Source organism: Microtus oregoni, unplaced genomic scaffold, assembly GCF_018167655.1.
Source record: "Microtus oregoni isolate MIOR12 unplaced genomic scaffold, Mior012 000012F_ref0000307, whole genome shotgun sequence".
NCBI lineage: Eukaryota > Metazoa > Chordata > Mammalia > Rodentia > Cricetidae > Microtus > Microtus oregoni.
This window is the reverse complement of record NW_024543071.1, coordinates 27,692,543-27,705,563: the sequence shown is the minus strand read 5'-3', so window position 1 is coordinate 27,705,563 and position 13,021 is coordinate 27,692,543. Positions and strand designations below refer to the sequence as shown.

The window sequence follows — 13,021 nt, the reverse complement described above, 5'->3', positions numbered from 1 at the left end:
AAATGTACAGGATTTATAGAAACTTCTATAACACTTTCAGGAGTCTGAAGGCCTACAAGATGTGGATCATTATAAATCTTCTTTGTGCGTTAAAGTGAGCTAGTGCTTGTCAAGTTGTTGAAAGTCCACAAACTTAGCACTTGTGAGATATAGGCAGGAGACTTGGTGATTCAAGGTCACCTTTGGCTCACAGTGAGTTTGAGGCCAAACTGAGCTACGTCCTGAATATCTCAAAAGACATTCTATTCTTCCATCATTCAATTTGCTCAATTTTCATCTAAAAAGCACTTTTCCACGCCTTCACTCTTTTGCCCTTTTTCTTTTCTTCCTTTCTTTAAAATATATTTCCTAAAACATTTACACTTGATACATTATTTAAATAAACCACTAGTTGAATAACTTAGTAACTATAGTTTAGTTGAATATTTTTCCAGTCATTTGCATTTCTAAGTATGTGCCACTTTGCTAACCATCTCTTTAAAGCATCCATTTAAAGCTGAGGAAAAAACAGTCAACTCATGAACTAAAGTCTTTGGTTTACCTGCCATTAAGCAAATGCTGCTAATGCTTTCACTGGGCTTTCTTGAAACTTGGAATTTTTATAATGGCCTGTTTGCATTTTATGTAGCATGTAATCATGCTAAGAAGTCTACTTGTTTTATTTTGTTTTACATTGTGTGTGTGTGTGTGCGTGTGTGTGTGTGTGTGTGTGTGTGTGTGTGAGAGAGAGAGAGAGAGAGAGAGAGAGAGAGAGAGGGAGGGAGAGAGAGAGAGAGAGAGCATGCCCACTGAAGACTGCATGCCCTCGACACTGTATCCATGTAGAGGTCAAAGGACAACTCAGAGTAATTGGTTCTATCTTCCACCATACAGATTCTGGGGATTGAACTCTGGTCACAGGACTTTGCCTTAATTGCCTTTACCCACTCAGCCATCCCTATAAATTAATACAAAGACTACACAATATCTTTGGGCTGGATTCCACCTGAGACATGGGAGAAGAGCGTTGGTTTTGTCTGGGTTATATATACAGTTTTCCCTGCGAGGCAGATGTTGAGTGGCCAGGTCTGCTATTAATGTTCCACATCTAGTTTTTCTCTGTAGACTTCATTGAACCTTTAGTGACAGACTGGGTTTCTTCAGAAAGGAGACCCAGGAGCATGAGGACAGAAAATGAGACCATTGCATAGCCCAGGCAGCCTCAGCGGTCAGTCAGGAGGTGGTATGCCACCCCTGTTCCGGCCTCCTTTTACCCTAGAAAACTTCAAATATGAATGTTTTCAATCTGCAACCACTGCCCTAGCTTTTGATTTTTGCTCTTGTACTACTGCTGTCCCTCCAGATACCCACTAATTCTGGTTCTTCTGTCTCTATAGCCAGGTGGACCTTAAACTTTCCATCTTCCTGCTTTGGCCTCTCAGGTAGCTAGAATTACAAACCTGTGGCACCAGGCCCAACTAGCCCAGTTCTTAAGACTTTTTCCTAGGAGCTGGGGAAGTGACTCAGCAGTTAATATGTAAGAGGCCCAGAGTTCAGATTCCCTTAAGACCCAGGGAAATAATGGGTGGGCATGGTGGTCTACCTGTAATTCCAATTTTGGTGTGCAAGAATGGATTCCCAGAGCAATTCAAGGCTAGCTGAATTGGTGAGTTCTAAGTCTGGATGGAGATCCTAATTTGAAGAATAAGGTGGAAGAGCAGTTGAGAAAGATTCTCCATATCAACTGTGAGCCTCACCGTGCATGACACACACACACACACACACACACACACACACACACACACCATATGCACACATAGTGAGAAGAAGAGAAAAGGTATTTCCTTGAAGACACACAAAGTCTGTCTCACCAGACTTTGGATGCCTTAGATATTTGATTCTCCTCCTAGAACCTCACAAGTGTCCTCCCAGTCCCACCAAAGACTGCGGCACAGCGAACATCCTCTCATCACGACGGGCATGATGATGAGGAACACACACATTCTTGTCGCTGCCTGATCAGAACAGTATGCTCTCGATTCCGACCTTCGCTCTTCTTCTGTTTCATCTTCTAAAATCAGCAGGGCAGTCTGGGTAATCCGCTGCACACACCATATGATTTCAGGAGTCTCTCTGCCTGTAATTTTTTTTTAAATTTCCATACCACCCACTTTGGAGAAGGGAGGGCTCACACAGCCCTGCCAGTTCTTAAAGTCCCAGGTCACTTTCAGTTTCCCCCAAGGGAACCCTGACAACCAGCCTCCACTGTCCCTTCCTAGTGGTCCCAGAGAATCAGCCTTAGGCCAGACAACAGACAAATGCAGGGTGAAGACATGTTGCTGCCTCTTGAAGGAAAACAAGATTATCGTTGCCTCTCGGATGGATTTTTAAATGCTCTTAATTTGTAAAAGGACTTTTACTAGTATTATGATTAGCACTGTTAGCATTGTTTTACTTATGTGTATGTGGTGGGGGCTGCCCAAAGAGGTGAGAAGAGGACATCAGATCCCCTGGAGCTGGGGTCGCCTGCAGGGCCATGTTTTCAGGCCCAAATGATATATATATATGGGTAGGCTGTGAACGCCCATCAGCAGACCCCACACCATGAGAGAAGCCCATAGCCCTTCAAGGTGTCTTTGACATGTTTGTGCTTTAAGTCACAGTAAACCAGATAAGACATGCCTTTATCATTTCTTTTTACCTGTTCCATATATGTATTAGTTGAAGTGACCAGATTAGAGAGAATTCATCTCTCCTAATGGATTATAAGCGTCTTCTTGCCTGGCTGTCGCCTGTTTCTGGGAAGCCTGTTCAGAAGCCCCAGGAAGGACTTCTTTCTGAATATACATTTGTATAAGGAGTTTCAGCAATTCCGTTTTTCCTCGAACACTTATACATTACAGCCACTAGGGGGCAACGCGGTTGAATTCCTTTGTCATAACCATGCATGGGTGGTATCTTAGATCCTTGACTAAAATATGTTGAGCACCCCTAAAATATGCTGGGGAACCTGGGACATTAAATACTCACCAACTTGAATTCTTTGTGTTTCTCCTGGTCGTTTGGAGGAGTTGATTGATTCCAACTTTGCTAAACAAAAAGGATCAGCTAGCCAGCCTCACCTTTTTAGATTACTCAAGCCTCAACAGTTTCTAGAAAGAAAAGAAAATGGACAAAACTGGGCCCTCATGTGAATGCCGTGAGTTGTACAGAGAGCTGTAGATCAGTCCCACATGGCCCACGCGATGAGCACAGCCTTGGAGAGGATGTTAGCACTGGAGCAGGGAAGATGGTGTTCATCTGCCAGATGATTGGATGCAACCCTTCCCCCACCCACAGTGAGTCTCTCCCTTTCCCTGGACATAGAACCCTGAGTATAACTTCAGCTTCTGCTGCCCTCAGAAGTGATGTCTTATAGGAGTAAGAAACGTAGTGAGATGGAAAGAACTCCAGGGCCTTGCCTTGAAGAAGACAGACTTAGGAGAGTAAGTTTTTAGTGTGTGTGTGTGTGTGTGTGTGTGTGTGTGTGTGTTTAAACTTGCTGCGCTGAGTTCTGACTAAACCGGTAATCTATGGTGTTAAAGGGTCATAACCACTTGGCTTGAATCCAAGGGAGCTGAGACCTCCAATACGACATCTTCAGAAGATTAACAAAAGACATGTTCAAAAGCAGTCCTTGAAAATTAATTGACTCGTCGGGGTGAAACTCGGGTTGTCATGGGGTGTCAAAATAGTTGCCCTAGGCATCTTAGTGATTTAGGTGTCAGATCACTTGGGGGAGTCCTGGATTTGAGTCTCAGTCCTGCTCCTAACTAGGCATCACAGCCCCTATGATTCCCTTTTTCTGAGCCTCTGATGTGCACTGCCGAAGACAGGAAAATTAGATAAACGATCTCAGAATTTCTCATACATCTGAGACAACAAAGATTTCTTTTCCAGGAAGTAGCCTTAAGGATTTACCCTCACCTTCCGTCTTTGTTTGAAGAACACAGTTAGAATTTTTCACTGTGAAATAGAAAAGAACACAACGGTCAGGCAAACTGCGTGATTTCTCCATCTGCACTTTATGAACCTTCTCTTAGGGCAAGACTAACAAGATCCAAGATATGGTTGAATCTGATATAAAAAGGGATTTTCCCCGATGGGATACCAGCAGGATGTTGCTGTGTAAGCCTCATATAAAATAAATTAATATCTGCTAGCTGTGTATAGAGCAGAAACTCAAGCCCAGTGTTTGTCCCCTAGCTGTGCTCTGACGGGATGCTTGCAATTTCCTCAAAATGAAAGAAAATAAGTAGGCCAACCCCTCTAGACTACAAACATGTAAGCTGCCTTTCAAAGAATGACTCACGGTTTATTTTTCTTTCTTATTTTCCCTTGCATAGGGGACACCAGTAAATAACTCCTCAGGTGTAAAGAAAATTGACCATCTTTGAGGAGTAAATTAGGTCTGAAAGAAAAATTCCATCCCTCACCTCTGAAGAAAAGTTCTCCAGCTCTTTCACAGGGGTTGGAGAGTCAGGGACTTTGTGGGCCTTCTTGGATCCCTTGAGGTAGCCGGTCTGTAGGCCTTCCTGTGTCCTCATGCAGGGAGCCAGGGTACTGGAAGTCCAGTGACTGTCCCCAAAAGTGCTGGTCAACATAGCTTCTCTCTGCGTTACTTGTCCCTGACACTTGGGTCCTTCCAGAGAGTGGCATCTCACAAAACTTAAAAACCATAATTTTCCTCAACTGGCGTGGCTTTCTCCTCTGGGCCCATCCCACAGACAGAAGAGCCACTGTAGGGAAAAGATTGGAATGAACAGCAACGGTGTCAGATCTCCCATTGTCCAGCCTCCCAGTCTGGCCCTACAGACTTGCCCTTTGGTGACAGCAAATCCTCTGATCAGTCAGTGCCACCATGGGCTGGGCAGGACCCCTGACCACGATGCCAGGCGCGAAGTCCAGTTAATTCACGAACTTCGGGCTTTCTATTCTTTCTGCTGTAATGATGCCTGGGGGTCACACTTTGCACTTACCGGCCAGATTTGAATCCCCTCTCTTGGAATATAATCTGGGGAAACCCTAAATATCTCAATAACCTCATTTGCCAAACGGAGAGAATGACAGCTGCCTGAAGCCAGGCCACGATGGAATAAGGCAGGGATCACGGGAGTGTAGAGTGAGCATCCATAAGGTTTAAGTACAACATAGGCTCTGATGCTCTGAGGTCCACAGCAACAAGCCTGGTGGCCTCAAATGTGCTCGCCCTTAACTCTGTACACTCTAGGGTCCCGAGGATTCTTGTAGGATGCGAGATAGAGTGAGCTGTGAAGGATGCTCCTGGGTCCAGAGCTTGTCCTAGACCTGAGCTGGCAGGACGCCAGCGGGGAACCCCGCCCTGGCGGCTGCCGGGTCCCCGGGGCTGGGCGCTGCTGGCGGAGCCGACGGGGCGGAGAGGAGCGCGGCGGGAGGAGGAGTAGGAGAAGGGGGCCGGTCAAGGGAAGTGCGACGTGTCTGAGGAGCCTTTTTATACCTCCTTCCCTGGAGCCCGGCAGCCACCTCCGCCATCCGCGTCCCTGCGCCCTGGATCTGGGCTCCGCCACAGCCACAGCATGTCGGGGGTCAAGAAGCAGAAGACGGTAGGCTGCCAGCCGCCTGCCTGGCCGTCCCCTCCCGCCCTGCCGACCCGCAGTGGGTCCCGCCCTCCCCAGGAGGCTCGGACGCGGGACTCTGAGCCGGGAGGGAAGACACGGGTGCTCGGTGACAGGCAGGGACGTGGGGCTAAGTCAGCGTTCCCCTCAGCGGGCCACGTTCGGGGAGCCCCTCGCTGCCCGGTGCCTCTGGGAACCTCCATTCCCGGGGGTGGGGGTGGGTATCCTACGGGCCAGAGTTCTCCTGAGCTTGCGAAGTGAGTCCCAACCAGAAAATAGGACCAGATAGGAAAGTCCCTTCTTCCTCCAATCCGAGTCCCGCTGCCCCGTCTTCGCCTGGACCTCAGCGCGCGCAGAGTGGGTGGTGGGCTGAGCTTCTGCCAGGTCTGCTCGCTGACCACACGTCAGCGACAGCCACCGGGTTCTTCTAACTTGGGACCCTTCTTGGAGTGAACTAATGACAGACTTTCACAGAATTGCAATTATCTAGGCTAACTGGAGGAAACTGCATTTCCATACCGGCAGGCTTTAACCCTCTAGTGTGATTCTCCTCTCCCTATTGGCACGCGGTGGGGCGCGGGGAGCTCCGTTTGATAAGTACGATAAGGGGGAGGGTTTCCAGAGGCTGCAGTTTTCTCCACAGCGAATCTGGGCAGTTCCCCTTTTCATGGGAAAGCTGAGGGTATATTTAAAGTTGCTTCCCCCATAACAACCCTGTCTGTCTCTTGTAAATTTTGCCTTCTTAAAAGTGACACTCTAGCCCAGTAAAAGTGGAGGAAAAGCAGTAGTAATCATAGGCTCTGAGTTAGAAGGAACCTTACAGACAGAATTCGGATTCCTCAGATGTGGTCTACAGGCCTTAAATAAAATCCCACCCAGCTAGCTAGCCGGCTGCTGACACTGGCCTCTACCGCCGCATTGCTTGCCTCCAATGACTGGCGACGGCGAGTAAACACAGACTTGGCATGTAGTAGGTGTTCAATAAATGTCATTGTACGCTGCTCACGAGCGTACTCTGAGGGCTGGAGAAGTGAGAAGGAAAGGAGGGTGGAGGAGTCGGTCAGGAACTGGAGGTGTGACTACGGGAAAATATGGGTGCCCTGCGTCCTGGGCTGAGGTGGTGGGGGGGTGTCACACTGGACCAGCGGAAGTGTCCAGGAGGAAGGTGGCATCACTATGAGATGGGACAACAGTCGGGAGTTCAGTTGCTTCTGATGGGTAACTTCAAAGTAGAGGGACCCTCAGGACCGCATGAAATGAGCTTTATGACTATTGCTTGTACCCTGCATCACTTGGTCAAGCTCTGTTAGGCGCCAAGTGGTGTTTCTGCCGTAGCAATCTTTTTTTTTTTTATGTTGGAGGCAATTAGTCTCACCTCCTCACCTGCTTCAAGAGCTTCCAGTGCCTAGGAGGGACTTTGTCAGTCATCAGCCAGAAAGTAAGTTCTCCCTTTTATTCCTCCAGTTAGAGAGAGTCTGTGAAGTACAGGACTGAAGGCAGGACCTAAAAGGTCCATCCCAGAGGCTCCAGGTTCCAGTGAGTGTGCTGCTTCTTCTTCTTCTTCTTCTTCTTTCTTGTTTTTCTTCTTCCTCCTTCCTTTCCTTCTCCTACTTCTCCCTTCTTCTTATTCTTTTTCGTCTTCTTCCTTCTCTTTTTGCTTCTTCCTCTTCTTTCTTCTTCTTCGTTCTGAGGCAGTGATCATTTAGTACCCCAAGACCTAACTGAAGAACTTCCCAACTTTTCCCTAGCTTAACAGTTATTTTCCAACAGCCGCCCCAAATTCCCCAAAAGCCCAGGACTTGCTGTTAGTCCTGTAAGAGGCTGGTTGTGAGTGCAGGTGAAGCTGTCAGTGTTAACTCAAACTGGGTCTGGACACCTTACAGAATAAATCAAACCTTTCTACACATGTGACCTCTGAACTCATCAGTTACTCAAGAAGCAGGTCTTGCCATCTCAGGAGGCAGCCTGGTAAGGGCTTTCCTTCATGGATTTGAAGAGACCTTTATGTTGCTCTCTGCCTGGTCAGAAGAGAACAGTCTGTTCATATAGCAGTCACCTCAATAACTTCGGATGCTTGTGGGACCCCCTTCTGTGTGCCTGATGAGTGTGGAAACCTGGGTGGAAAATGCAAAGTAACCTGAATATTGCATTGGCAAATTTTTGTCAACAACAAAATTTCTTTTCCTCGAGGTTTCTGTTGATTTATTGGGTGAATATAGTCTTCCAGATTATAACATTCTAGGACCAGTAAATGGTAACAACCAAATGAAAGAGTACATGGAGATGATTCATCAGCTCTTGGTGTGGGCGGTCCTTCTGTCAATGTATTGCTTTTATTGGTTAATGAATAAAGAAAGTGGCTTGGCCTATAGCATGGGAAGAGGAAGGCAGAGTTAGAGAGAAGCTATAGATCTGCCAGAGACAGACGCTGGGAACTTTAGCCGGCAAGCCACAGCAACATGGCCATACACAGATTAATAGAAATCGGTCAAATTAGTACGTAAGAGTTAGACAATAAGAAATTAGAGGTAATGGCTCCAGGGGTGAATTAATTAATACAGTCTCTATTCTCTATGTAATTATTTCAGGTCTAAGCTAGCTGGGCAGCCAGGAGCCGACAGCGGCCTCCTCCAACAAGCTCTAGAAAAAAAAAATCAAACTCTTAATAAAGAAAAGTAGCGCATCCCTTCTGTGTTAACCATCTTTACCATGGAGAACAAACAGCTGTCAGTCACATCTCTCTTATGCCCTGACTTAACTCTAGCCCTCTCCCCTGTATACACAGATAGATACCTGGGGAAGGAAAGACAGCCTGTCTGAGATGCCAGTAAAGAAAGGAAAGCCAAGCCAGGGTACAGACTTCTTGCACTATCTTCTGGGTTGGCATTTTTCAAGACTCACAGATTATATTATGATCCTCTGGAGACGGTCAACTAAAAATTACAACTGAGCTAATCTTGGAAGCTAAGCAGGGTTGGGCCCGGTTAGTACTTGGATGGGAGTTTGTTTTCTAAAGGGTAAAGCAAGTGGGTGTTGGGATTGCATGGAAGAGGTGATAAAATCATGAGGGCTCTCCACAGCTCTGGCAATGGTCTACATTTTCATTATTCTTATAAGTGGTGCTTTGCTTTCTTACAAGTAGCTACTTTTAAAACCAGTTGAAGACATTGTCCCAGTCAAGACATGAACGTGTAGATGAAGCATCTCTGGGTGGAGGGAATGGCCGGTCCTTGCTAGAGCTGTGAGCTCCACTGTGCTAGGCTTCCTCTCATCCCCGCAGCATCTCTCACCCTGGAAAATTACTGAGCCTCCAGGAGAGGAGAAATGTGGGAGGAGCACGATTTAACTTCAGGTCTGTTGAACCAGTAAAACTAACACGCTCCCTGGTACCTGCTTCAGGAAGTCACCTTCTCGCCTACTGTCTCTCGTGTGTAAAATGGGATCAAAGTGGCTTAATTTTCTTACCATTTGAAATACCATCTTATTGTGTAGCCCAGGCTGGCCTCAACCTTGCAGTCCTCTCAGCTCCACTTCCTGAATGCTTCGTGGCACACGCCTATCTTTACTTTTATTGCAGTGTACTGTTGTGGTTTGGCATAACAAAGAAGGCATGGGCTACTGGGGGTTGAGTAAATGACAGCCGCTCGGATGTTTAATAAGAGAAAACAAATGCAGAATTATGGAGGTGACATTTGAATAATTACTGAGAAAACCTGGGTGGACAAACACACGTCAGTAACCCAAATGTTGTACTACTGATAGTTTGGCTCTCACGTTGGTGAAGACTAGCAGTCCACGTATGACTAAATATTGGTCTAACTTCCTTCTACCCTTCCTATGCCTTTGCCTAGTTCCAGGTGTACCTTAAAAAAATCAATGTTTTCCCATTCATGCTGTGATTCCCAATAATGGGTCACCTGTTTGGACCTTCATAAAGTTAGAGATATTTACCCTTGAGGCTTTTGTCCCTGAGATAGCTATCTTTGTCTTTTATCATCTTCCTGCTAAGACACCTGGCTCTGTGGTTTTCTTCGGGAATAATTAGGCTTAGCTCAACCACGGAACCTACAGGGAATGAGATCCTGAGAAAGGAATCGGTGATGTCAGCTTCGGTCCTAAGAGACCTCTGTTTATTTCAGAATCTGCCACTAAACGGTAAGGGTTCACTAGACTGTGTTTGGAACTCTTTAGAGACCTCAGAAAACAAAGGTAAATTAGCTTCAGTGGATGGCAGGCAGGTCAGCAGACCTTCAGTGCCGGGGCAATCTGTTCATGTGGCAGCTGACACGGCGTGTATGCTCAGAACCTGCCGTGCTGCCTGGCCTGGAGAAAGTGCCCAAGACATGTGGAATGAATGGCTGAACTCATAGCTACAAAATTCATCAGTGCGCCACTGAAAATGTGCATTTTTAGTACATTTGATATTGACCCTTTTTGTTCTTGTGTGTTGGCTTATCTTTTTTTTTAACTAGGAATTTGTCATTATTGCCCCAAAAATTATTTCCTGGAATTCTTTGAGGCTGTGTGGCCTTTATCAGAACTGAGTTGCTTTTGATCCTGGCTTCACTCCTGGTCTGTGACCATTAGAACATAACTTCGCTCTTTGTAAATACCACCCAAGTGGTACGAATTTGAGTGTGTACCTAAGACCTACCTTGTGGATGCAGCCTTTTCACAAAATTCCACCCACCCTAACATGCCCTTCATACCCCAGAGTTACTGTCCTCAGAGGGCTAGAAGGTGGCCTTGTTCTGGTTCACCCTTATTTTCAGGGCACAACTCGGAGAAGCCCTGAATAATAGGAAAAGGGTCTTGTGTGTGTGTCCTACACTGATTTCTGTTCTGTTTCTACTAATCGGGCTGCTGCAATCAGTGCACATATGTTCCTGCCAGCAAAAATGCCTCATAAGGGGAAAAGCGCCCACAAACTTGCTCTTTGGGCTCCTATTTTGTTCCAGATTTCAGCCTGGTAGCTTCTTTCCATTCCATAGTTTTATTCTGTTTTTAATTAGACTGTTTTATTCTATAATAAGCATTTTTAGCTGCTATCTGTAAAAGGCTAAAGGATAAAAAAAAATAAAAAGGGAAGGAAACATGCAAAGAACATGGCTGCTCCTAGATATGATGGAGGAGAAGGAACATGACTGCTCCTAGGTTTGGTGGAAAAGATTTAAGGCAGATATCCGGGTGGGTGTAGTCAAAGGAAGGAGCATTTGTGAGAGTCCAGAGCGGACATGACCAGACTAAACTGTGCCATGTGGGGATACGGGGAGGGGAAGAGAAAGGAGAGAGAGGGGAGTCAGGTACAGCATTCAGGAGGCCCAAAGGTACGAAAAGAGTGGATAACCAGAATGGTTGGATTACCTAGAGAAGAGCAGCCCAGGCCCCTGGGCTGGAGAGTTCAGGCAAGTGGGGATAATGCCAGCCATGAAGGCCCTGAAACAGGTAGGAACTGAGGGACACACAGATATTGGAGGAGGCTGCTTGTTCTTCCCAGCTGCCTGCTAGCTTAGACCTGAAATAATCACACAGTAACCATATTATTTAAATCCCTGCTTGGCCCATTAGCTCTAGCTTCTTATTGGCTAACTCTTATATTAATTTTAACCCATTTTTATTAATCTGTATATCACCACATGGCTGTGGCTTACGGGGTAATGTTTCCAGTGTCTATCTCCGGTGGCTCCAGGGCTTCTCTCTAACTCTATCTTCCTTCTCCCAGCATTCAGTTTAGTTTTTCCCATCCAGCTCTGTTCCCCTATAACTCTGCTATAGATCCAAAGCAGTTTCTTTATTCATTAATCAATAAAAGCAACACATAGACAGAAGGACCTCCCATACCACACGGAGAACCTGGCAAGGCAGCATCAGCTTTGGTAGGTTAAGTAAGCACCACAGCCCTTTGTCCCAGGTTTGAAACCTAACAGCTAACTCCTCACTGCTGAGACAAACACCCCTGCCTCTTCTCAGCTCCTGTTTTCACTAACATTTCATGCCCAGCATGTGTCTGACCAAACCTGAATCAGTCTTAAAACAAGCAAAAGATTTCTTTTATTTTCATTTCTCTGTGTGTGTCCCTGTGTGAGTATATGCCACATGTATGTGCAGTCCAGAAAAGCATGTCAGAGCCCCTGGAACTGGTGTTACAGGCAGTTGTGTGCTTCATGATGTGAGTGGTGAGAATCAAATTCTAGTCCTCTGTATGAGTTGCAAGGACTCTTAACCAATGGGCCATCTCCCCAGCATCCCCCTCCCCTCCATGCTATTTTTAAAAGGGAGTATTCCATGAACAAGAGAACTTGAATCAGCTAAGCAGTCAGAAATAGGAAACTGAATTCTCTTTTGCCCGTCTAGCCTTGGTAGCCTTAGAGATGTGCATTCCCTGACATACTCTGTGTTGGTCTGGTTCTCATGTGAGAAAGGCCACTGCAGTTTCAAACACCTCTTCTCTCCGAGCCCGTAACATCACTGTGCTTGCTTTCTGGTGCAGCCCTAGGACTCTGGGAAAACCAGGTGGAGCAGGGTAAGTTCCTTGACATTTCCACACTAGGCTCGGGAGTGCCGGTGGCAGTTTCTGCTCTGTTGTGGCCGGGCTGGGACTTTGAGGAGCAGTGGGAACTGCTGAGATTCACCTAGGACTCTTCCCTGTGAGATCAGAAACACAGCAATGCCCTCCCCCTTCTGCATTCCCGAAGCTCTACAGTCTCCCTGTCCCCTAAGCCTAGCAAAGGAGCCCACCTCCACTCCTTTCCCGAGAAACTTCATCCTCTAAGCTCCCCCTTGCCTGTCTTCTAATAAAGAATACAAAACCTGCCCAGAAGGCTTGCTGGTTTGGCATAAGCCTAGGGTTTGTTGTAAACTCGCTCTTCCTTCACAACCCTGCTTCATCACCACTATTTTCCGCAATTTAGGATAAATAGGTACCTAATGTAACAGTTTTGCCGTGCAAAAGTGCAGGATATGGAACTAGGCCCTGATGATGCCTGGTGTATGTCGTGTGTCCTAGTGGCTGCGGTGACTCCTCCTCTGTTGTAAGTTTACTGCTGAGGTTGGTTTCCAGTAACCAGTATTGTGAAAATACAGCTACGGTCTAAGCCCAGCAAACTCGGTTTGTCTAGTACAAATATTAATGTCGGTAATAAAAAAAATAGAGTGGTCTTCTATAAAACGTTCCTAAAACAGCTGTCTAAACATGTTCTCTAAAATGCTGCTTCATTCATAACGTTCATTCCTATGATGGATTCACACTAGCTGTAACTAACTAGTTCATGTCTGCTTTATGTGTTTCATTATTAGTGTTTCAAATTTCCCAGGGGTGGTGGTGCACACTTTTAATCCCAGCACACTGGAGGCAGAGGCAGAGACAGAGGCAGGTGGATCACAGGGAGTTCAAGGCCAATTCAAGCTGG

The 13,021-nt window shown here is 46.4% G+C and overlaps 1 protein-coding gene across 2 annotated transcripts in view; it reads left to right on the top strand.

Moving 5' to 3' along the window:
- The first annotated feature begins 5,449 nt into the window (after nt 1-5,449).
- Nucleotides 5,450-13,021, top strand: part of Papss2 (3'-phosphoadenosine 5'-phosphosulfate synthase 2) — a 68,949-nt gene continuing 61,377 nt past the window's right edge. For both annotated transcript variants that reach the window (XM_041661856.1, XM_041661854.1), the window contains exon 1: nt 5,450-5,600. In XM_041661856.1, coding sequence (XP_041517790.1) covers nt 5,574-5,600 — 27 coding nt within the window. In that variant the 5' untranslated portion in view covers nt 5,450-5,573. The remainder of the gene's footprint in view (nt 5,601-13,021) is intronic.